At 39.9% G+C, this 25822-nt stretch overlaps 2 protein-coding genes across 5 annotated transcripts in view; one reads left to right on the top strand and one right to left on the bottom strand.

Moving 5' to 3' along the window:
- NLK (nemo like kinase) overlaps nt 1-13896 on the bottom strand; it is a 64476-nt gene extending 50580 nt beyond the window's left edge. Inside the window, exon 1 of the mRNA XM_050909227.1 lies at nt 13135-13896. Coding sequence (XP_050765184.1) covers nt 13135-13592 — 458 coding nt within the window. The 5' untranslated portion in view covers nt 13593-13896. The remainder of the gene's footprint in view (nt 1-13134) is intronic.
- Nucleotides 13897-15677: 1781 nt separating this feature from the next.
- Nucleotides 15678-25822, top strand: part of LYRM9 (LYR motif containing 9) — a 50050-nt gene continuing 39905 nt past the window's right edge. For 2 of the 4 annotated variants that reach the window (XM_050908716.1, XM_050908715.1), the window contains exon 1: nt 17300-17351. The gene's annotated coding sequence lies outside the window, so the exon portion shown is untranslated. Of the gene's footprint in view, nt 15814-17299; nt 17352-22079; nt 22378-25822 lie in introns of those variants that run through there. The other 2 variants (XM_050908717.1, XM_050908714.1) reach the window with 2 other exon arrangements.

The raw sequence follows: 25822 nt of genomic DNA, 5'->3' as shown, positions 1-25822 counted from the left end.
GAATAATTATGCATAAAGACTGACAGCATGCAGGATCTGTGCTAGTTGTTCTTTAGCCATTGACACAGAAGTATGCCACAGAACACGCACCGAGACTCTCCCTCTCAAGCAGCAGTCTGGCATAAATGGCAACTTTTAATGGCTTTAAGATTTAAAGCTGAAAAGAATTCTAGCAGGTCTGAATTTCATATTCTTTTGTTCCAGTTCATGATCTGAATACTCACTTGTGAAGCAGCACTCAACAGAAGACTAACAATTCAGGACACTGTCACATGGATGCTAGTTCAGGCACAGCGGATGGGCTGCCACAAACGTGGCTGTGAAACTGCATCCTTAACCAAACGCAGCTCCTAAATTAAAACTGAGTCTTTCAAATCAGGTATTTACCGTACTTGTCAGCAAGGATGAGGCATATAAAAAACTCTGAAAATGTCACGGACAGTAACAGTGAATTCATTCGGTCAATTCAAAACAGTGAAAGGAATAAGGGATGAGGAAAAGCAGAGTTTTCCCTATTTAAATTAACAGCAATTATTATGCCAGAGCTTCTCTCCCCAACAATTTGAATTTAGACATAAAAATAAGGTAGATGCTAGGTACTACTCATTCTGTTCATTTCACTTCAAGAGCTGGCTATTTTTCTTGATACAACCCTCGGTTGTTTTTGTGTTTGGTGTTGGTTTTTTTCATTTACATATGCTGAACTACAAGAAAACATAAACCACTGAACTCCATTGTCCTTTAATTGTACATCATGTTAACAAGATCGGTTTCCAGAACGATGACTTAGAGGACACGTGCCCTTAACAAAACTATTGGCAGATCTTCATTTTCCAAGACGTCACTTTCAGCCTGTGTCTATTCTTGTTTGTTCTGGATACGTCCTTGCAATTGAAATAGGAATCATGACTTGAAAAATGCTAATTGAATGGAAGACTCCTCACTTCTGTTAGAAAACCAAAAAACAGCATCTCAATTTTTCTTGTATTGTTTTGACTGTCTTTTCTTTTTTTAAATGTACACGAAGATTTAAGAGCTAGTTTGCAGATGCACCTTTCTAAACTGTTAGCCACAGCTCAAGCCAGATGCAATAACTGTTGAAGTTAAGGTATGCTTGGATGCTAAGTGCTCTATACAGTCTACATTTGTAGCCTCGTGCAGTATTACATTATGCATATTAATGTTATGAATCTCATGTCTTTCCATGACCTATTTGATCCATGTCCCTTCAATCAGTCAGAACAATAACAAAAAGAATAACTTTGCCTCATCAACATACCCACAAGCTACAAATCAACATCAAGGAGGTCTGGTCTACAGGATTTCAAAAGCACTCGGGGAGAACACAGGAGAGCCAGAAAGCACTAAGAGATTCAGAAAATTCTCTTCTTAATTTTACCTAAAAACAATAGCCTAGGAATTGATAAAATTAAGAAAGATGGATTGCAAGCAGTCTGGGAATAACTGATATATTCTCTCCTTCTTCTGTAAAGCTTACCTGCAAGATCTTCTCCCTCCAAATAAGAGATCTGAAGTAAATGAGCCAACAAGAATTTACAGAAACACCCAAAGAAAAGTTGTATTGCTATACAAGAACAGCCTTTTAAACAATGCTTTTGTTCTGCTTATTATGTAATCTCTGGGGGGAAAAAGCTCTTGTTTAGGGCTTTCAAATAGTTTCTTATCGGTTGTCAAGGGCCTTTAAAAACGAAGGCAGGAGGAAGCCAAAAAGGTACTCTGTTAAAAGACAGAAAGACATAACACTTCTGTTCAGAAGTCAGTGCACTGTGAGTTTCCACTCCAGACAGAAGTGCCATACATAATTGAAAAGGGTTCAAGTGGACTGTGATACAACTTTTCCTGTATTTCCTGTAACAAACCTTAACCTATTAAGTAGGAACCAAAACAGTTAAAAGAAAAATAAAATGGTTTTCAGTGAAACAAAGTCCACTGACCCAGACCACATGCTAGACTCTCTCCTTCCTAATCTACAACTAGATTGGCTTTCAAGTCTCATTTGCAGAGCTCAACAAGTGCTAGCACAGATCTTAGCAACTGCTTCACGTGAAGAAGATTGCTCATTTCTGAAAATTGCTACTGCCTTTATGGAATAAGTTTTGCTATTCATAGACAAATATTCTTCAATAGATACAAGAATTTATATTAAATAAAATAATAAAATCCATTATCTGAAATTAAAAACCCTATGCACACTTTGAAGAGAGAAGGGAAAGTCAGTAGCTTTTCAGAAAAAAACTAATAATGTAGATCAAAGCCAGAATAACTACTTGACCATCAGTTCAATACCATAATCAGCTTCATTGCTCCCATTAAGCAAAGGCTCTATTCTGACACTACATTTAGCTTACAAAATGAAGAAAACTATAAGAGCACCGCCTGGTGGTGCCAGAATAAGGAAGAAAAATATTGCCATGAAACCAGGAATAGATTTAGGATTAAAATTTGGAATAGCACCATTCCAAAATGACAAGGAAACTAAAGCACCAGTTCCTCTGGTGTGCAGGTTTTTTGCACCTGTTAAAACGTATTTGCATATGAAAGAGAATGGGGAAACAAAATCCTCCTCTAGAGTCCAATGATTCCTACATTTCCTGGTATACTTTACTTTTCCACAAAATTTCCTGCAAAAGTTCTTGAACAGAAAGCTCTAAATTTATTTTTTTCAAATTACACATAAATACCATCATACCATGTTCTAAGAAAATTAAAGAAATAACAGAAGATAATTTATCAAAGTACATATTCTACAAAATGATTCTGCTATAACCATTCTGGTGTTATATCCAACATCATAAACAGCATAAAAATTCCACTCACACACATATGCTTCCAAGCCTTTATAGAAAAATACCACATCAGGAAATTAAAGAATACTACTACTAGGACACACTGATTCTGCCACAGCCCTCATGATTAAAGCTTGAATTCTTACTAAGCACTTTTAAACGCTGTACGTGGCCATGTTCCAAAGTCAGCCATAGCCATGGAAGTTATTTAATATCAAGGCTGATATAAGTCTACCTTCATTTATCCTTCACTCTCATATAACAAAAGAAAATACAGCTTTAAATATTAAAACGAAGTCCAGATTGTTCTGGTGTTTTGGTGTATTGAATAGGAACGCATTTTGGTAAAAGGCTGTATTCATCTAATGCAGTTTGTCTAGTCTCCTGTTCCCTCTTCTGTGAGGTTGCATGCACTCATGTACTCCAACGTTGTACTTGTACCATGTTGTATGCACTCACACATTACACACCTGAGTTCAGTTGAACACAACTGTCATTTTTTCCATGATTACTGAAACTCCCAGTAGGCAATCTGTAACAAAATTATGGAACTCTGAAACCTAGAAAAATGTGCTGACAATTTCATTGATCAAGGCTCTCCATGTACTCTACCATAGATAATCAAATATTAAAAATATCAGTACTGTAACGATTTTAATATATTATACTTCAGCTAAGTTAGGGCATTTCTGACCACAGGTGAGTCAGGGATTTCCCTAAAACATATTCAGTTCTGTGATCTGCATGCTTGAATCACAAGTATTTGCACACTTTTGCATCCACAGGCCAGCCTGTAGCCCATTCATATGGCATATATGACATACTAAGGAATGCCGAACGTTTCCATAGAGCGGATGACTTTGCTCTTTTCCAGATTACTCCTACAATGCACTATGGATGGAGCTCTAGTGATTTCCACAGAGATGCAGTATTTATTTTCTACAATTTAGCTCTTGTATCTAAACACTACTGTCTTCATTTAAACATGCTGTTGATAAGCTGCACTTCATACTAAGTACCACAGACAATACTGGAAAAGAAGAAAAAGGAGTGGAAGTGATGAAAAGGACAGTCAGAACATAGTGGGGGGAAAAAAAGTAAAGACAATATGGTACCTATCTTATTTTTTTAAAAAGCATGGCTTACTGCTACAACAATAACTTTTATAACCTCTTTGTGTTTAGATAGCAGATAATTGCTATGGTTTGTACCACCTTTAGCTACCACCACATTCACTACCCATCCCATCCACTACCACTCGGATTCACTTTTTCCTTGTTACTGCTTATTATGGTCAAATGCTATTATCAATAAATACATGCATTAATCACATAAGCCTCTATCCTTTACATACATATTTGTACTGCCTGTCATAAGCCACTTTCATTTAAGCATCTACTACCTCATTCAGGGGTCTACTTTTGCAAAACCGGATGTAATAGTTTGATTCACAATAAAGCAAAACTTACAGCATCTACTATGTGATGTGTTTTCAAATTGTAACACTGGGGCTTTGGCCATTCCGACTGCACTTAACTGTTTATAGAACAGCTGAACACATCCACATTAGACAACTCTGAGAGCTATAAAGCTTCTTCCTGTGTTTGAAAACCAATCTGCACTATTCCAACCCAGACAAGATAACTGTCATCTCTGAGAAACGTCATCAGTGACAGATGCAAGACACAGTTGTGGATGTTTCACATGCAGCAGGGATTCTCCCATTTCCTCCATCCTGCATTTCCAGTTAACCCATCCTCATCCCAAGTCTCTCCTCCTAGAAGCTCCCATTCTTCAGCTCCACAGGCTTCTGCTCCCATCCATCTCCAGCACACACATCACCACATACTGTTATTTCCATAACCGGTAACATGGGAGGAGATCTATACAACTCCAAACTCAACAGTTTACAACAGCGCTAATGAGTCTGTTTGCTAGTGTAACCAACACTAAAGCTGCATTACCTAAAAACATTATTTATTACTTTAAGAATTTCCCAAGTTTACAGGTAATTTAGGACAGACTCAAACTGGCATAAATCCAAGCTACAGCTTGGAAACTGAGACTGTATTTTGTTTACGGAACGTGATTATATCATTGTAAATACCTGGTACTAAGCAACAGAGAACATAGTCATTGATCACAGCCATTAAATAATCTATTGCAGAAATTTAAAATGGATATCAGCTATTAAGTACCAGGCATACTACATACTTGAATTTCAGAAAAAAAATCCAAACATTTTCAGATAGATTACTCTTGTAATAATATTTATAACTTAATCTTTAATCAAGTGCTTACTTTTAGATTCTAAAGGTTACAGAGGAAATTGCAGTAACTGAGCCAAGCTTCTTTTTATTGAATTCTTTTGACCAGAAATAAATGGGTTTTCAGTAAACCCTAGAAGCTGTTCTGAGTACAGATCCTACTTTTTACCTTACTTCTCATATTCCAGAAGGATTTTAAAATCTAAATTGCCCCTATATCATCATATTCTCTGTTCCAAGGACTTTCATTTTTCAACGAATTCAACAAAAGTAGCCAGTTCTATTCTCAGGAAATCTCCAGAGTTAGGAAATAAGCACGGAAATCAGACTAACAGAAATCTAAACACAGCAAAGGTATAACCAACAAAGACAGAAAAAATTAATCTATTCTTTGTCTCAGTTGAAATTCTATTTGGACCAGTTAGAACAGTCCTATCACATATTCTTGCTACTAGCAAGTAACTGACTTTGCTTCAGCATACCTTATACCAAGTACTGTATGAGAACACAAGTGTTACCAAGCAATTGTGAACACCGGGATGGTTATAGGGGTGGCCACCACATAATCAGCATGGAGAACCTTCGTTAGACCAAGCAGAATACAGATGTAAACTGATTAAATGTTGCAACCCAGCTGCACACTCCACCCAACTAAATTATCCCCAGATCATGCAAGAAGATTGTAGCATTCCTTATATGCCATTTCAGTCTTTCAAAAAAAGAAAGGGGAAAATTTTTCACATTCTGTATAAAAAGAGGACTCGACTGCTCCACTGCATCTTTTCTTATTAAGAAACCAAAGGCACGCTGTGCTCAAGTAACCAAAACTTCCATAGAAAAAAACCTGGGAGCTAGATCTCGTTGGTACACAAAATCTAGTAGTAAAGCTACTGTTCAGTATTTGCTTACAAACAACTCAGACATACAGGACTTCGAAAGCTAACCCTCAAATACAGAACAGATGGGTCTACTCACATACAGGAGCCTACAGAAATAGTTTAACCTAAAATACAGTATTATTCCCCCAAACCTCTCCCTCCATCATAAACCTCATTCATCTATGGTCAGTTTTGCAGACTAAGCCACCTTCTTAATTCTCTTATTTTCCTACACTTAAATTACAGTTCTTTGTGGATTTTTTTTAATATGTCATTTTAAAAAACATTACCAATTACATTAACAAATTGTTCATTTTAATAAACACAAATTCAGTTTAAGTAAGCTCCATACAACTTTGAGCCAGCTCTTCTCATGTGAAAAGCTGAATGTTACATATTCCAGACTAGAAGGCAGAACTTTCCAGAGGATTAAAGATACATGAGACCCAGATACAACCATTACAAGTCATCAAAAAACACTTCAAACATATCCCAAAGGCTTCCTTCTACTTTACCTGCCCAAAGCTATTTTCACTCTCAATCCCATTGCTCCCCCAAGAAATCAAGCAGCCTAGCGACATCAAGCAGCCTCATACAACACACACACTTGTTACTTGCCTTTATTTACTACTCTATTTGATCATATACAATTGGTATGAATGCTTACACCTTCACCCATTTATAAACACTAAAGGCATTTGTGTTTTCTGAGTAGTGAAATCAACAATTTAAACACTCTCTTAAAAAAAGGTGAAAGAGTATGTAGGGGGGGAGAGGGGCAAAGAACATCTGAAATATGTCTTCTGAAAAATCAATATTAGATTGTAGATCCAGTCACAAGCTGTTCTACTGTAACATTTGCAGAACTCAGAGGAAAGAGAAAATACTGAATGCTACCATGATCTAACTGTATTATCAGCATACAGTTGTATGTGGATACAAACAACATCGAGATTTGCAGGTGCTGCAGAACAACACGCATTTCAAGTGACCTGTGAAATGCTGACCTTGGCATAATTTACAGTGAACTAATTTATCCAAAATGGTCCTCGCCCAACTTTGAGAAAAAAAAAATGTTATCCACATTCCTTCCTTCTTGCATCATCTTACAAGACAATAATGAACAATCTAGTATATTACTTAGATAGAATTTCACCTAATTCCCAACGTCTAATTTAAATGCAAGGAGTTATTATATCCATTTCATTTAATTCAGCACATTTGGGGAATAGTCATTTAAATGTTAACAGAATTTTTCTTTTCATGAAATTTGAAAAAAAAAACCAAACCACCAAACGAAAACAAACCAACTTAAACATATAAGCTTTGCAAAATTTCCCATATAAAAAACCTGAATAAGGTCATTGTTCTACTATATTTCTTCACAAATAGAGTCAGAATCCAATTTAGATAAAGCAATCCTTTAAAAAATACTGACAGAGCGATTAAAGATAATCACCTGCAGATCCTTAAATTGTGATGGTAAGTGTGAAACAGAATACACACTCTGCTCTGAAATGTGCCCATTGCCAGTATTGCCTCTTTTGCCTTAGGCATCCTCATGGTTTCCTCCAAGAAATAACTGGATAAAAACGACTTAGTCTCTTTCTTAGGAAATCACTGCCTATCTGCATCAGGTGCCCCAGACAACAGAAAAACTCACTGAAGTAAAACAGAAAAAGTGGAAAACCAAAAAAGCCAGTATTCAATGCAGTGCTCCTATCCGGAATGGTTCTGTCCGGTACCCACAGCCCGTTCAAGACAAGCTACTAGCAGTAAAGAGACTCTACCCAGCTGAACAATAAAAGGCGACATTATTTAAAAAAAGTCATCCATAAGAAGTCAGGCAATTATCATTACATTTATATCACAGCTTCTAATGGGAAGTGTTTGCATACTGGAACTAGAAACAACTAAAGAGTGGTAATCTTTTCTAACTGGAAATTTCTGTTCACATTTTTGTTACCGTCTATGTAGACAAAGCAGATGCACCATTTGAATGGAAAAGCTTCATATTTACCTAGATGAGTGAAGATCATCAGCAATGCTAAGCACAACAGTCAATACAGACAGCCAAGTCCTCCAAATATCCTGGAAGGATTTTTTTTTTTTAAACTATTTCTGACCACTTTATTTATTAATTTTAAACATGTTTGTTGCCCATTACTAAAAGCAAATTTCACTACACCAAAAATCAACATATCACATTGTCGATGTTTCCACTCTTAAGAAAAACCCTGAGTTATATTCTTGATTAGTACTGTTGTTGCATCTTAGCCAGCTGTAATATCAGTACTTTAAAAGGCTCTTTGGATTTGTCTTGGATTTGCTTAGTTTGAATTTGAATGTTTTGTAGGGATCTTCTCTCCGGATAACATTATTGGTGTGGATTACTCCTTCCAGAGCCTCTTTATCCAATTCTGGTGGATATTCTGTTCCATCTACCAGAGATATCACTTCTGCTTACACTTCTCCATTTATGCTCAGTCTCACTCACAATGAGAGCTCCAGGATAAACTTTAGAGTCTTTTTGTATTTTTTTGATCAATAACAAAAAAGTCATTTTAGGCTAATACAAAATGTCAGATGAAACAGTTTAAAGCAAAGCAAACAATTGTCCGTCCAAATGCTAATTAACATGGGACATTTTCCTAATGTTCAAGTACTGTCTTCCACTAACAGGTGAGTTTTGAGGGACTGGGAAAAAATCGTGATACAAACAGCTTTAGCTTAGAAAAAATCTCTCACACCAAAAGTCTTAAAGGGTTTCATAAAACAAATTTTCACAATTCAGCTTTTTCTAAACTTTTCGTGCTTACCAGACTGGACTTTTGCATCATTATTTGCATTAACTATGCAAAACATCATCGTGGTTCACAGCAATATCAGACATCAGAAGGGGAACTTATCCTGCCGTTATTCATACTTTTTTGAAGCTGTAACATCTTTTTTTTTCCTAATATACATTCTAGCAATTTTGTCCAAAACAAATTATCTATATTACGTACTTGCTCAGCATGACACGTTCCTTTAAAGTAACAGTTAGGAGATTATTGGTTTACCCTGGAAACATTTTTCCTGCTGCTGTGCTTAGTACCAGTATAGTGAAAAAACCCTCTTAAAAAAGTTCTAGGGTCCAGGCAACAATCAATTGTATGCAATATTCTTTCAATTTTTATTTAGCAATGACTTTAGTGATTTCAGGCCTTTGAAGGCCAGGAATGAACGGTAGATTTAGGCTAAATTATTTCTGCTGTTAAAAGTTACAGCAGCCTGTACATAATGTCCTATCTCAACATCAACAGCCAAACTACTTGGAACGTTATACTGCTCTTCCACTTTCTGAATAAAAAGTATTAGAAGCAAATACATTAAAAACCACACTGCAATTTAAAATTGTGTAAATCAGGACTTTAAAAAAAAAAAAGAATATACTTTTTTCTATTGTCATTTGTAACAGATTTCCCACAGAGATGCCTTTTAACATAGTTTTGATAATAAAACAGATTGCTTGATTTCACAATCTTTGATAAATGTCAGTAACTTTTCAAAATTAAGAGACACATATAAGACAAATACAATCCCCACACACCTTACAGAGTCAGAGTTTCTTATCCCACGGGAGTGGACATATCCCAACCAACAAGACATTTTCATAAAATTTCAACAGCAGTATTAACAGCTTGAACCAGCAACAAAAGTAATTATTCCCTGTCTACCTCCACAGAAGCTGCAGTTCCTCTTCACTGGTCTAGGAATCCTGCATGAAAACAGCATGAGCACTTCTTCCAGCGGTGTTAAGGCTTTACCCCTCACTCCAAAACCTATGAGCCTCGGCAGGTTCAACGGATATTTTTTTATTATTGTCATTATCTTTATTATTAAGAATCCCACCAGATGGCAGTAGCATGTCTCCCCAGCAAAACAGGGAGCACTTCTGCAAAGGACAGCTCCTTATTCTCAGAATATACACAAGACTTCCAAAAATCAGATAGACAATTTGAAACATGGGGCACAAACAGAGCTTGTCGCTGAAACTAAAATCTGGAATTTTTTCAACACTTTAAGAATGTGTTAACAGTGAATACTTAAAGAGCAAATTGCTCTGTTTTCAGCAAATTAGGTACGCAACTCGGTTTGTGGCCATTTGCCAAACTAGAGTGCAGTTAAGCAAATCTGCAGAACCTGGGGGAAGGTACCTACACATCTTTTCCTGCCTCAGCAACTTCCCCCTCCTCTTTTGTCACAGTTCAGAAACGCCAAGCTTTGGTATTGCATTAATATGCACATCTTTATGTTAAAGCACAATGAAAATGGACAAATACAGCAATTTAACGCTGATTGTTCAAGAGGTTCTTTGCTACTTTGCCAGCTTGGGTTAAGTTCCCTTTAAAATCTACATGTAGTGAAAGGAGATGACGTGCCAAGGATAGCTGATTTAAAATGTAATGGTGACTAGATGAGCAAGGATACAGTTTGTGTATACAAATACTAGCGGCAACAATACAAGCGTGCATGAGTTAATAATGAAAATGCTGAAGCATGATGCTTTGGCTCTTCATGAGTGAAAAACTCCGACAGCACATTAGCTACCCCAAAACATCATAAAGTACCAGACAAATGAACTAATGACAAATGCTAATTCAACTGCCAAGTCAAAATCTCTCCCAGCTAACGGGAAACTCAATACCACACACTACTGATTACTTATTTGATGAGCTGAACTTAACTGCAGGATAAGTTGTACCTTTCTAGACAATGCAATGACACATCTGAGTAGCAAGATGAAAGACTACTTCAAATACTCAGACTGTCTGTAGAATAACATCCATTTCCCTCAGAAGTACAGATATGAACTTTTCAGTTATCTATTAGTGCCAATACATGCTCAGAAAGAGATACAGATAAGCAACAGAATCCTTATTCAGAATTAGCTTAGGCCTTATGTTACTGAAAATTCTGTGTTACACTTGTACCAAAGTATACATTTTTCATGTCTAAGTCAACTTAAACTATAAATATCCAAATCAATGTTTATGTTCAGTTGCATTATCTCACATAGCTAAAATTAAATTACACAGGCATTCTTTCACGTTTTGAATGAAGTCTAAAATTCACTTTAATTATTGCTTACAGACTCTTAAATTCAGCCTGCATTCACTTGCAGAAGTTAATATGAAATGCCAAGAGCTTAACAGTGACCACTGAATTCAGATATACGTGAGCAAAGAGGAACTGACTTTCAGCCAATTACATTCTCAGTCTGCGGAGCCTTGCAGCTTTAGCAAAGGAGATCTGACCTCCAAGCTTCTGCTTTTATTTTATTCAACAACCACCCTCTTTTTTTTTTTTTTTTTTTTTTTTTTAAAAAAAGCTGTTGTTATGTTGAAGTAGAAGCTGTAGTTACAACTTTGCAAGCATAGTCCCACTAGTGGCAATTCCTGCTTGCGTGGACGCAGTTGCACTGTCAGGGGTCTTGGGACGGGTGGACACTTCTGGCACCGTTCTACCTGATGTCAGTCAAGAGCAGACCCCTCTGCTTTCTACACTTCTTTTTTCCCCCCTCAGCATTCTTAATGATATCAATATTTAAATATGCAAGCTTGACCTTTTATTCTACTGAATATTATGAAAGCAGATGTCTCTCTGCACCTCATTTTTTGGCAAATAAAACTGAGAAAATAAAGACCTAGGAAATATATACAGGTAAACAGAATGCTTGTAGAAACAATAACAAGGTCTGATCTTACATAACAATCTAAATTTAAGCAAGCCTGTAACAATGAAGTTAAAAAAACTCCACACTTTATCAAAAAATATAGGAACAGACGGAAATAATCTTTAGATAATTTTTTACAGCAGATTTCTTGTCAGTTTTCATTCTTCGGTATCGACTTTTTTATAGTGTACCATAGCAAGATCACAGCAGTGCTAACTGTACAACAGCACCCCTCTGACTTTGAAAACTTAGCATTTCAATTAACTCCCTAGGCCTCCTGAATTAAGGGACACAAGACCAACTGTAACATTAACCTACGCCTAGTTTGTGCAGCTTGTTCAGCCTTCTTGGAAAACATGGTTTTATTACAAACACTGATCTGGTTATGAGTGACCAACTTTAAGGGCTGGGACAAAGGAATAACGTGTCTTTGCTCTTCTGAGGCCTGTCCTGCAAAGCACTTTGCCACTGTATGCTGGTACAGACTGCAACCCCAGTCACATAATACTTCTATCTCAGTAAAATTAAAGTACGGACAGTACCTGAGGCAAAACTCCTTAAGCACCACAGAAAGTCTGGTCGACTGAATGCTGTGGAAAGTTCTGTAGGGACACGACACAGTCGCATGCTTCAAACTTTGTATTTGTGATACAGGAAGTGTGCTGCAACACGCTTGCTCTCAAAAACACCACCAAGGCATCTTTCATGTTTCTAATGAACATTTCAGAATACGGTAAACTGACAACCATTTACAAAAAATAAAAAAAGAAAAAAAATCACGCCAGTTTTGCTTCAGTGATCCTGAAGGGCAATAATTGCATACACTGTATTAAGGTGGTCACAAAATATATTAGAAGAGATTACGCTCCACTGACAGAATCCTCTGAAATAGCAGCTGGCGGAATAAAAGGACTGTAGGCAGTACTACAGTAAGACAGAAAATCCCATTTACATTTATGAGAGGAGAGCAAAGTTCAGATATTCTGTTTCAGGTAGCATATAGCCTACTACCACAGGTCAAACAGTCTCCTAGACAAAGATCTTGACAGGTGACTGAAGAAGGAAGACATTTTCATAAGCTTTTAATTTCTAACTCTTAAGTCAGGTCAAAACATATATTCTTACGCTCATTTGTTAACCTGAAACTTTAGGAAGCACAGCTTGGCTACTCAACATATGTATTCTAATAAAATGCGTAGAAGGTATATAAACATGTTGCATTTGTCTCAAAAGAGATTGGTGGTGTGGCCTGTTAGTCAGAGGTTGCTTTTCACCACACTAAACCTCGTTCTGCCAGCAAAAACAAGTGAAGCCAACTTTCTAAGAACAGAGAAGAACCAGTAAAAAAATTCGTAGTAAGCAGCTTTCTTGTATTCTGATTCAAATGACAAAAACAAGAATGAATTATGAACTGGTAAAAAATGAAAAGGAAAAATCGGTTCAGTTTTTTTTTCTTTACTCACCAGACAACACCAAAGGCTCCATATCCAATAGGTCTGTCCGGCTCAATATCCAGTTGCTGTTGTGGATGTTGTGAGTGCTGATGATGGTGCGCTTTAACTGCAGCAGCTGCTGCAGCTTGTACCTGAGCTGGGGCTGCTGCAGCTGGTCCAGGGGCCTGACCCGGTGCCGGTGATGGGAAATATGGCTGCTGCTGCCCTGGGTTTAACATTGCCGCGGCCGCGGCCGCAGCTGCTGCGGCCGCAGCTGCCGAAGAGGCATGCTGCTGTACGGGATGTACCGCAGCTGCAGAGCCTGGATGCAAGTGATGTTGAGGGTGGTGGTGGTGATGGAGGTGAGGAGGAGGGAGGTGAGGAAGGTGGTGGTGATGGTGGTGGTGGTGACCTGCTGCTGCTGCAGACGTACCGCCATTGTAAGCCGCCATCATTTTTGCGTTGGCTGTTGTGCCACAAAGAGACATTCAAAAAAATGCCCTTTGATTGGATAACAACTGGGTCAAGCTGTCATTTGGCCATAAAAATGAAATCTGCTACACTTTAAAAGAAGTTGGGTTTCATCATACACGGCCCACCTTTAAAAACATTGAGCTCAACTGGCCTTATCTCTTTGTGAAGCCAAACAATTTGGAGAATCTCTTCATGTGTGCGTGAGCCAGAGTGCACGAACCCTCTTCCCCCAAGAGTCCAGCTGTGGTTGGCTACTGAAACTCCATCCTTGGGCAACTGGGTTGGGTTTTGTTTGGTTTTTTCCTTCACTTTTTTTTTTTTTTTTTTTTTTAAAGATAAAAAAGAAATACAGTGATCAATCCCCCTTCCCTCCAGAAGGAGGATTTGGAGTCTCTCCCCTGGAATACCCTGAGAGGACTGACAAGTCTACCCCGTCCATTCCCACATCCTCTCCATTTATCTCCTCGAAACCTCCCTGAGCACCCAGGCACCTCCTACATAGCTCCCTCCTTCCAGACACCTGCTCCCTCAAATATAGCAAAAAAAACTTGGGAGTTTGCAACTTTTCCTTGAAGGCCTGAAACACACACAAGCACCCAGAAAAAGTGAAGAGGGACGGAAGGAGTGAGGAGAGGAGGGCGAGGATAAGGAGGGGGAGGGCAAAAGGGGATGAAAAGAAGATAAAAATAGACGGAGGAAGAGAAAGGGACGGGGCAGAAGAGAAAACAACGGAGGAACGAGAGGGAGAAGGGGCGAGGGGAAAAAAATGGGAGCGGGGAAAGTGACAAATGGATGACAGGGAAGAGCGCGGGGCCGGGGGATAAAGAGGGGCGAGGGGGAGGATGCGATGGGGGCGGCGAGGGACGGCGGCGGCGCCCCGGCCCCCGCCTGCGGCGGCGGCGCCCTGACAGCCTGACCCAGCGCCGGCGGCGGGCAGCGCCTCTGCGGGGGGCGCCGGCGGCTGCAGCCCCCCCTCCGGCGGGGCGGGGAAGGACCGGGGCCGGGTGGGGGGAGGGGGTCTCCGCTGCGTGCGTGCGGCAGGCAGAGGTGGTGGTGGAGGGGGGGGGGGGGGGGGGGGGCGGCGGGCTCTCAGGCCCCCGCCGCGCAGCGCCGCTCCGCCCCCCGGCCGCCGCCGCCTCGGCCGCCCGACCCGCCGCCGCCGCCGCCGCCGCCACTCACCTCCTCACGGAGCCCCAGCGCGGAGCGCACAGCGGGCACGCGCACCCGGCCTGCCCTCCCCCCGCCGGCCCCCCCCGCCCCCATGCGGGGCGCGCGCCCGACACCCGCCCGCAGCCAATCGGACCCGGCCCACCAGGCTCCGCGAGAGCCGCCCCCACCCAATCACCGAGCGGGACCCAGCTCGGCCGGCCCATAGGACTCGGCCGCTGCAGAGACTCCCTGACTCAGTCCCGCCCCCTTGACCCCCGCCGCCCAATCACCGCGCGCCTCCGCGCCCAGAGCTAGCGAGACCCCGCGAGATTCCCTCACCTCACACAACCCTCACCTCGGGTGGCCCCGCCTTCTTCACCTTTCCTGCCAATCACATGGTGCCGCTCCAGCCTACTGGCCAATTGACTCTCCCTCTAAGCCGAGCCCCGCCCGCAAGACCTGCTTTTTGCCCAATCGCAGCCCCCTATCCGATCCAGTTAGCCAATGAGGAGAAACGAAAGCCCGAAAAGGGGTTACTGGGCCAATAGTACTCGGAGGCGAGGCGGCGGCGTGATTGACAGCTCTCCTCACGAGTGATTAGCGGCGATGGGCGTTAAAGGCGCCGTTGCTCTTCAAATCGCAGCGCGAGGCGCCGGGTGACGGACGAGGAAGTCGCTGGTGCGCCCGTCTGCAGGTGGGCAGCTGGCCAATGGGAGGCGGGGAGCCGGCTGATGAGCGGCGGGAGGGGCCAATGGCGCTCCCGGGGCGGGGTGAGATAAGGACGCGGCGGGGCGCGGAGGTCACTGTGGGCGCTGAGGGGTGGCGGCGGGAAGCGGAGTGGGAGCCGGGGTGAGGGCTGGGCGCGGCGCGGCGCAGCGCGGCCGAGGCGGGTCACTGTGCCCGTCTGCTGGCGTGGCTCTCCCGGGGCCCTCTGGCCGTCCGCCCCTGGGGCGGTGGTGGGGCCCTCAGGGCTGTGCTGGCTCTGGGGTGAGCCCGCTCTCCTCTCCGCCTAGGGCTGAGCAAGGGAAGAGGAGCTCGGTTTCCTGAGGTAGATGTTTTTGCCTCAGCCCCGCTCTCCAGAGGAAGGTGATTACTAAAGCTGTCTTTCACAAAAGAAGCTTGCCTAACTCAGCTAACGGAAAGGCGAATGTGCTTTAAAGACGGGGGCTGGCCTCGAAATGTATGGGGTTTTTTTTATTTGGGTTTTTTTGGGGTGGCAGTTGTTTTTGGGGTTTTTCTGTTTGTTTTTTTTTCCCCTTCCATTTGAAGACCAGAAGGTAAAGCTTGAAGGCTTTACTTTCAAGTCTTGAAGGAACTTGAGACCGGAGAAAGTGCAGAGTGCTGGCATTGAGGGCCTGAGCCTTGTCTGTAGGCTCCAGAAGCAGGTGGGAAGCACGATGTCGCACTATAAGATGGGCTTCCCTTAGATCAGGAGGGAAGAAAAGTAATCGGAGGTTTTAGATCTTTTCAGCAGGTAGCTAGTAGCAGATTATAGCCAATTCTCCTCTAAGTCTGTTTTTGTGAGGCTTGCTGCAGCATGCTCATTAACACGCTCGGAAGATAGGTTTCAGATGTGAAGTACATGTTAACCTAGGACCAAAATATTTTTTGTCGTTTGTTGTTTTAGTTCACTTATGCCATTAATGTGCACGCTTGGGGAATGCAGTGTGGTTCTTTAAAGCATAAGTGGTCCCTAAAACATAGAGATTAATAAAAATTTGACAGTTTTAACACTTTGCATTTTCTTGTGTGAATATTAATCATATCTAGTTAATAGTTTTACTTCAGAAAAGCTCCTGGTTATCAGAGCCTTACCCATGATGGTAGCAGAGTTAAATTAACTGTGATAGTGATAAAGAGGTTCCTTCATATGATTGAATTGGGTGAGCAGTTCCAAGGGAAATAAATGACTGACAGTGAATTTGTATGTGCCCCTGTTATGGGTGAGCTGACAGTCTTTCCTTCTCTGCATCTGGTTCCTGTCTGAACAGGGGAAAAAAGACTAGCAGAACTATAATAGTACAGCTGCATTGCTGAAGTTTTACCAACGAATCCCTGATGGTACAGTATCAAGTACTGTGATCCGTCTTTTCTGTATGTCTCTCTCAAAACTAAACAACATCATTGGACTTCTATACAGCATGGGGGAAAGGAGACTATAAATGTGAAAGCCTGTTTCAATTTCTAAAACTTGAGTGCAAAATCTTTTTAAGAATGGGTTTTGGATACTTCTTGTCTGGTCTTTGAGAACATACACAAGAAAAGTCTTGCAGGAATTAAGACATGTTTCTTTGTTAAAACTGTTTCTGTTGCATTTCGAAATGTTGTTAGCTAATATTCCAGTCTGGAATTATGGTAGAGTTTTGCTATCATGTCACTGTTTTAAAAACAGAGACTTCGCTTTTACAAAAAAAAAAAAGTAAACAAGAGTATATTTGGTTTACAGCCATTTTATGATATTATGTATTGGAAGAAGAGGCAGAATACTTATTTAGAACTTGTATTTCTAGCTGTGTGATTTTTTTTTTTTTAATTGAAGTTGATAACAAACTGGTAATGTGAATATGAACATGGTGTGCACCAAGGATTCTTTTGGTCTCTGCTTCCCCTCAAGCTCTGGAGAGGTATGATGTGTGTGGGACAATGGAAGGAAGTGGATACAAAGCAGGTTGGGTGGGCCTGGGCATAGGGAAGTGCTGTGAGGACTGGAAGGCTTTTAAAACTCTCCCACACATTTTCATTATGGACTTTTTTCTTTCTCTGTTATTGCAAAATCTTTCCAAGTAGTAAAATCGAGCAATTGCCTAATAATCGTTGTATGGAAACTTGGGTTCTAAATGTATTTGCAGATTAATATCTCGGTGGCATTATTCAAGTCCAAATATGGAGTGTCATCTTAATTTTATTTTTCCAGTTAGGTACATTACTGAGTTAATTGGATCACATGTCCTTAAACTATTGATTTTCAGTAGAGTTTAATGTTTACTGGTGTGTTTGCTGAAAGCCAGTCATCTTCAACTGCATGTTGGGAAGAAAAGGGAAGGAAGAAATTCTTTATCTTGTTCTTGCCACTGGACTATAGTTGAGTTTATGGTTGTAAACAAAGTGTTCAGTGATATGGAAAAAGTCAACCTTTTTCTAGCATAAACTGAAAGTCTTGTAATGACTGCTTATTGAGAAGTGTTCATAGACATGTGCAGTTTTGGTGACTAATTTAGGAGCCTTATCATTAAAGGGTAAAGAGGTATCCTGCGTTGCTGTCTGGAGAAGTCTCCTTTAGGTGTGTCTGGACATCACCTTAACATTTCTTTCCCCATTGACTATATGGAGCCTTTAGAGAGAAGCTTCTGAAGAGCAATGTTTAGTATTAAGCAGGGTGGTTTTACCTACTCATTTTTGCGTGAATAGGGAATAATTCAGGCCTAGATATCTTTAAAGCTTTGTGTAGCCACCTCCCCTGGAGCAGCTTGTGTCCCTGAGAACCTGTTCTTGCAAGTATTGTGCTCATGAAAAGATGGGAATTGGATCCACTTCTCATTAGTGTTTAAAGCGTCTGTTTACACTTCCTCATGAGCAAAGCAGTTGCCAGTTAACCTGAGGGAAGTTCCAGCTGAAGCTCATGCTGTTTCTTTATCCTTACTACTTTAAGGAAGGATCAACACAATGGGGGTTGTACTCAGCATCTTTACCATAGATGAGGATGTTACATATGTGCAGCTTTCCATTGCAAGTATCACATGATGCATTACAATATCATGAATGTTGCTTGCATTTTTATGAAAAACAGACTTTTTGAAAAGTTTACCTGTGGTGGTATTTTTTTCAAGTTTTATATTGTTTATTGATGCCCTTTTTGATTATCATCAAACATCAACAATCTCAAGGTTTTGGATAGACATTATCTTTAGTAAATCTCAAAGAAAAAAGGAACCAGTTCCATCAGCTCAGACAGCCTTCAGTCTGACTGCTTATTTATGTGTGGCTACCAAGCGATCTGGGGCAACTCCTAGGTCCACTATTTGGTGAGTAGTGTTAGTTGCCTGAACCAGAACACTATATCCAGCATAAAGAGTTTCTCCCCACACACCTTTGTCTAAAGTTACTGACTTCCTATTGATTTGTCATACAACCTTTTTCTATTAGCTTTAGTGAATCAAATCTATGGTGACTTTGTTTTTGGCTGTACATGAATAAATTTCTTATCTTAGAAATACTCTAAAAGTGTCATTAGACACTGTCATGTAGGTGAATTTTCAGCAGTGAGAGCAAAAGAAGTGAACTGGGTTGGAGTCCTGGCATTGTCACCAGTTTTCCTGATAGCTCTTGACTGAACTACTACAAACCATGCTTTCCAATTTCCATGTCTCTGAAGTGTAAGTAAAATCCAGGACCCACTTTATTTATTTTAGTTTGACTAAATGCTACAACGATATTATCCATCTTTTATTTGCACTTTGAAGTTGAACCAGCTCTTTTCAATGAGGCGAGAGACTGGTGAGATAGCAGCTGAAGGGATGCACTTATCTCGTGCGTCCACATGGAGTTGTGTCAGGTGCCAGTGTTGAACGACCCACCCTAACAAGTATATCTTCCTTCTACACTGGGTTATAAACACTTTTAATTAGTGTCCCTGGCCTCTGTCATGCTGTGAAGCTTAAGACTTAGTTCAGCTGCTTTTTAGGCACTTCATGCTATGAAAGTTAAGGGGGACAAGATCCAGTTGATTCATATGGAGGTATGTTTAAGGAAAAAACCTTTTAAAAGAATATTAAGGAAACATGAAACTTGCCAAGTGCTCAACTTCTAATAGACCCTTTGTTTCCTCAGTACAGGTCTGTTACTTGAAAGTGTTACCTATTAGTTATATGAATCACTTCTGCTTAGAACAGGGCTGCAGAATGAATTAATCGTGTACTATTGTAAGTCAGTGCTTCCTTGTTATTTAATGCCTCTGTATAAGAAGCATAAGTCTGTGGGGGAGCTCATTACAGAGCTGGCTCATATAACTTTGAGCAAGAGTGTTTTGTGAGTAGCTCAATGAGCTTTAGCTGCTTGATGAGTGAGTTGGCAAAATCTAACCATTGTAATTTGAACTGGGCAGGTAGAGACACTGCTCTAGATCCTGCCAAAGCCCAGTTTGATTGCAACTAATTTGTCATCCCCAGCGATGCATGGAGATATGTGATTGGTGACTACTGCTGATGAAACATGACAGATCAATTCTAATCTCTTACTGGTGAAGACAGTTATTCATGGAGACATGCATCTGTCTCTTACTATTTTATTCACAGTAAGAGTGCTGTAAAGCAGTAGCAAGTCTGCTATTTGAGTATCAAACACTGAATGCTAGTATATCTAGATTTGTCAGGCGCTTTTCGCCAAGCTCATTTAAAAGCTACGTATAAAGTAAATACCGTGCATTAGAAACACAGGGCACAGACTTGTCCCTTTTTGAAAATCTACTATGTCAAGTTTAGTCTGACTCTTGAGGTATTTATTTTCCCCTTGGATTTGCCACTTGCTGTGCAGGGGTATAATCTTTTTGACAGCACTCTGCATAAGGGCAAGGGATGGAAGACAATTTGTAATCAGCCAGTTCTATTTCTTTGATGCTCCCTCAATACTGTTTTAACCTTAAAATTCTCCACAAAAGATTGTATCATATTGCACAGTATAAAATGTTATGGTCCAGTTCCAGACATAGGCTTTGTGGTTTTTTTCATGTACCACAAGAACTAGCTGTGAAAACAGGACTCTGAATATTAGAATAAGGCTTTTCATTTCATGGCTGAGTATTGTGCATAAATATCCTTCAGCACTTACGCGTGTAGGGGGTTTTTGTGACCATTTAATGCAGAAAAAGTAACATTAAGTGGAACAAAGCATAATAAAATGCTTGCACAGATTTGTCTCTGATCCACAAAAGGGGTATGCTGAGCTGCACTGTTGATAATTTATCATGTGGGTGTTTGACAAGCCCACACATACCTTGATATACAACTTTGCAGATACAGTCCTCAGTATTCTGTAACACCCTGGTAATATTTTATTCATAAATCCTAATGCTGAAGCCCTTAAGGTGTCATAAACATGGTGCTAATGCCTATGAATCTGAGGGGGTTTGGTTAGTCAGATAAATATCATGCTCTAAATAAACTGTGGTCCAAAAATACAACAGAATAAACATTAATATACACAAAGTATCATAGGATTAAAATTCCTGTTGGTGTATATTAGTCCTTTCCTTTGCAAAGAATAATTTTCCAGAGTTTTCATCTTTAAAACCTTTTCTCTACAAAACTGGAAAAGAATAAATTAATCTATTAATAAAATGCAATGAGGAGCAGGGGGAAAGAATATTTTAACTTTGGTTGTGTATAAAGGTTTGTGTCTTAAAGTTTGCAAGGATGGTAATATGCCCTCCTCTAAGAGGACAAGGTTCTGCTCGTCTTGTTGAATGATGGACAAATTCCTGTCCTGCTCTGGGCAATGTGTTAACAAGAAGATAGAGAAAAAAATCAAGTAGTCAAACCGAGTGGATGAACTAGCATAAGCTTGTTAGTCTATCAAAAAGGCATGTTGACCAAGATGAGCCTCATCTTTGTCTTTAAAGCAGCAGTGTGGGAACTTGGCTGCTTCTTTGAAAAACAATTAAAATGATGGAATGGTACTTACTTCAGTAGAGCTGCACAGATACAACTGAGATATGGGGTAGGGGACAACTGGTGTAAATGACAGATAGTGTCATCTAAGATACTGCTTATCTCTGATGTTGGAGATCAGACTCTACAGGCACTTATGTTGCTTCACTGGCCTGTCAGCCCTGTTTGTGGCTCTTGTAGTGTCGTTTTTGTGGTGGTCATGTTGCAGTGGACAGCTTTGCCCCAAGTTTGTTCAGTATACTATATATACAAATATGAAGAGCATGATTAGCGCTAGGGCTTGAATTCATCCCAAAGACTATCACCTCCAAAACACTGAACTCCATACCCTGTAGTGCTTTCTAGCCATAAGTGTTTTCTTTTGAATTTTTGAAGGAGTTACTGAATTCTTTGCTCACTGCAGAGCTTAAGCATGAGCTTGGCTTTAACTGGGAGTACTCAGGTGCTTAAAGTTGGTCCATAATAATTTGCCATTTAAAGACTTTAGCCTGATTGTTTAGTTCTTTCTGTCTCATTTTCCTTCTTGCTGCTAAACACCAGTTGCAGGAGGTAGAGGGGAGGTCTTTATCCCCTGCAGCTTTTTAGAGAAAGTGACAGTTCTGCAGTTCTCTCTGTTCTACATTTCTTTGCACCAGAAATGACCCTGCTGCTCTTTGTCACCAGTGTTTCCTTTTATCCCTCTCCTGGCAGCTGCTCTTGCTCCATTTTGATGTTGGAACAGCAAATGAACTCCCTCTGAAGCAAATGTCATGCCAGTAAAGATGTTGAAGCAGCAAGAAAATCATCTCTGTCTCTGAAGACTGAATTGGAGACCTTTGTGAATGAGATGTTCTTAAAATAGCTCCACGGCATGTTACCTTCCTTAGAAGGTGGAGAATTGAAAACACCACCACGAGCCATTTGTTTTTGCGTGAGCAGGATCCCTAAATAATGTTTTTTGGAGTGGGGAGAGAAGCAGGTTGTTTACTTTTCCTCCAAATTAAAATAGGTACAATAATATCCAAGCACTTTGTTTCTGCTATATCTTTTATTCGGTGATGGGGGAGGGAGGAAGGAGGCTGAGACACCAGTACTTATGATACGTTAAATTTTCTGGATGGTAGATTTAATCAGAATAGAAAATACTGTTGCTGCGGTGGTATTTTTGGGAACACCATCTTTCAGAGACCTGACTGCTCTGGTTGTCCCACAGTTAGCTTTTTGTTCTGTCACTGATTCCAGTGACAACAAATTGAACAAAGCAATTGAGTTGATCTGAATTGATTGTATGCTTCTCTGATTGTATGTCTCTTGCTAAGAGTTTTGTTTGCAACATCATGGCTAATGGTCATGATTATTTCTTGTCCTGCATTCAATTCCACTGAAACAAAATGCTTGCAACAATTTGCTATGTCAGACTAGCTGTATTTTGACCCAATATTCTGTAGGTATGATTCAGTGAAGTCCGAGGTAGGAGATTAAACCTTTAGGTTGTTAAGTTCTTGCAGGTGGTGATGTATCGGTAAATACCAGTTAGTTTTGTTTGCTCTACTCTTATAATGATAGCACAAAGTCCAACCTGATTCTGATTCCTCTCCTTCCTCTGCCCCCCCCCCCCCCCCCCCCCCATTTCCAGTTTGGATAGCTTCTTAGTGCTTTTTCATGTAATGACTAATTTTGTCTAGCATAATAGCTCATAAATCCTTCACCATGAGTTCCTTGAGTGTTGTAATAGACCATATGCATTCAGTATCAAAAAAAGAACAATGTGTTATGGAAACACTTAAACAGTAATTTTTAAATTGCAGTCTTTGCAGCAGCACACCTATCCATTACAGCAGGGCAATTTTGAGAATGCAACTTCAACAGTTTTTCTTTGAGGTACAGCATTGTCTTCAGAGTGTGATCCCAGTAAACTGGGATAATGTAATGCTAATTAAACTTAAGTTTACATAGAAGATTTGTTAGAATTAGTGCAACTCAAAGCCTGTGCTTTTTTAGGTCATCACAGATGTGAAAAACAAATTTTGTATTGACTCCAGAATTATATCCATGTATCTCATAGTAGACTTTGGTAATGTTTATTTGAAAAGGATTGTGTGAAGCCAAATCCTTGCTTAGTTCATGTAAGTTGGCATGGCTTCTGTCAAACTGACCTCCATGCTGTTTTTTGTTTTGGGTCTTTTTTAGAAGCAAGGTTCTTTAACTGTGTTATGATGGAAATAGTTTAAAGATCAGCTTTTTGTGCAGTGTGGTGTATGGAGCCATTCAATGCTCTGTTTTCCATGTGCTTTATTTAACTTCTGTCAGATTGTTCAATGGGTGTTTGTACTAATGCTACCTGTCTGAGCCTGTTGTGTTTGTGTCAGAGCTGGTGAAGTTATTAACTTACATTGGTTATTTTTACCATAGGTTTACATACCTTTTGATGCTTTGGGCTTGTATCTGTTGCAGGAAAGTATTTCATATGTAGAGGTATTAAGTTACATTAAATATTATGGTGTTATTAAGGATCTGTTCAGTGGAATTTCAAATAACTAATATCAGATAATCAACAATAAATGTAGAGCCAAAAACTCTTTACCTTTACTGTGGGTTTTTTCACAGTATTGTTAGTGAAATAACAGAAACCAATTTCTCCGGGCAGAAAACACTGTGATTTTAATCTGTGTGTGACAGTACATTTATATATTTTTCCAAGAGTTGCATCACCATTTGCTGCTTGTTTAAACACATCACATGTTTAGTGACCTTGTTCTTCTATGTGATCCACTATTTCTGGAGTAAAAACTAGCTAAAAATAATACTAAGCCAGAAGTTGAGTAGAGTTGCTCTGAATTACCCTAACTGAGGATTTGGGCAACCATGACCTCTATGGATAGCAGAGATTCTCAGCTAGTATAGTGTAAAATACCTTGTATAGGCAGAACCCTCAAGGAAACTGATTAATGTGTGATGATAATAAAACCTATGTGGTTCTGGCCCTGTGCAGTCTATTACAATTTGGATACATTCTTTGGACTGCTGTTGCTGCTGGGTGCTCTTGATTCACTTTTCTGCAGCATAGCTCTAATATTAGTGGATTATTTAATTTGCACAGTGTGACCATATGCACAATTATTTGTTTATGATGTTTTTAAATATGGTGAGTGTAATGTCAGGCACAGAGGTAAAGATCAGGAGGTTTATCAGTCAGGACAAATCTGTGACAGTAATCACATAATTTACGCCTCTCAGTTTTATGTTGGGTAAGCACATTTGCTTAATTCAGCATCGAGTTTACATGTCATGCAATTTATTTGCTGTCTTGATTTAAACCTACTAGCTAAGAAAGATAAAGGGTTAGGAAATAATGTTCATTTACATGTAACCTGGGAATTACTGGTTCAGGTGACTGGGAGGTCTGTTTCTCTGGTTAGACAAACAACAATCATTATGTTGTACATGGAGAATTTTGTTAGTTTAAGAGCTCTTGCTGATATTTTTCCACCTGAATGGTCAGCTAGCTTTGGGTATTTGATTTCCTGATAGCCTCAGGAGAGCCCCTGTCAACGTTCAGTCTTAGCAGCATAACATAGTAGCAGGTATAGCATGAGCTGTTTTGGCTATAACATCTGTTGTCTCTTCTCTCAATATATTGCAGTGCTCTCCTGAAGTCCAAGAAACTTTAACTTGTTTTACCCAAATCATGCAGATGAAGCAATACTCCATGTGAGGTGCATCTTGAGAATTTGTTAGTTACGCTGTTGCTTTGCGTATTCCTTTACTTGAAGTCAGATGTTTTTGAAGAAAACAAACCTCGCATTATGTGCACTTGGGAGCAAAAAAATGCACACCTCACATGTAACATACGTATTAACTGTTATTTTGTTTATCAAAAAATCATTGTAATGAATGGAGTACATCTTGCTTATGGAAGTGAGTAATTTGTATAGGAGTGGGCAGTAAAATTAATCAGGAAAAGTCTGATACAACATTTTGCCAGAAACATGAAGAGAATCTTCTACAGGTCTGTGAATACCTGAATACTTTTGTTTTTCTTGGACTCAGTGGAAGGGGAATTCATAAGTAAAAGTACTAGATGCAAAAATGAAATCACTAATTGAAGAACATGGACTTTTACAGCAAACAGTTTCATGATTATAGTCATATCTTAAGTTTAACTAGGAGAAATATTAAAAATTTGACATCCTAAATTTTTCACCTTTTGTGTGAAGGTGGAAATAATTGGTGGAAATAATTAGCGTTACTGATAGAAACACAAAGTTTTCTAGGTTCTCTCCGTTGTTTTAAGACCATTAATGTTTTTCCTAATCCTGCTTTTTGACACGACAATATCCCTTTAAGGGCTTTCTTTACCAGATCAATTCCTTTCCTACTAGGAGAACTAAAGCTTTTCAGCTGTCCATCCAATTTATCCTTCTGGACTAAATTTCTCATATCAAGATAACCAG

Source organism: Gymnogyps californianus, chromosome 20 (genome assembly GCF_018139145.2).
Source record: "Gymnogyps californianus isolate 813 chromosome 20, ASM1813914v2, whole genome shotgun sequence".
In the NCBI taxonomy this organism is placed as follows: domain Eukaryota; kingdom Metazoa; phylum Chordata; class Aves; order Accipitriformes; family Cathartidae; genus Gymnogyps; species Gymnogyps californianus.
This window is presented reverse-complemented; position numbering and strand designations above follow the sequence as displayed.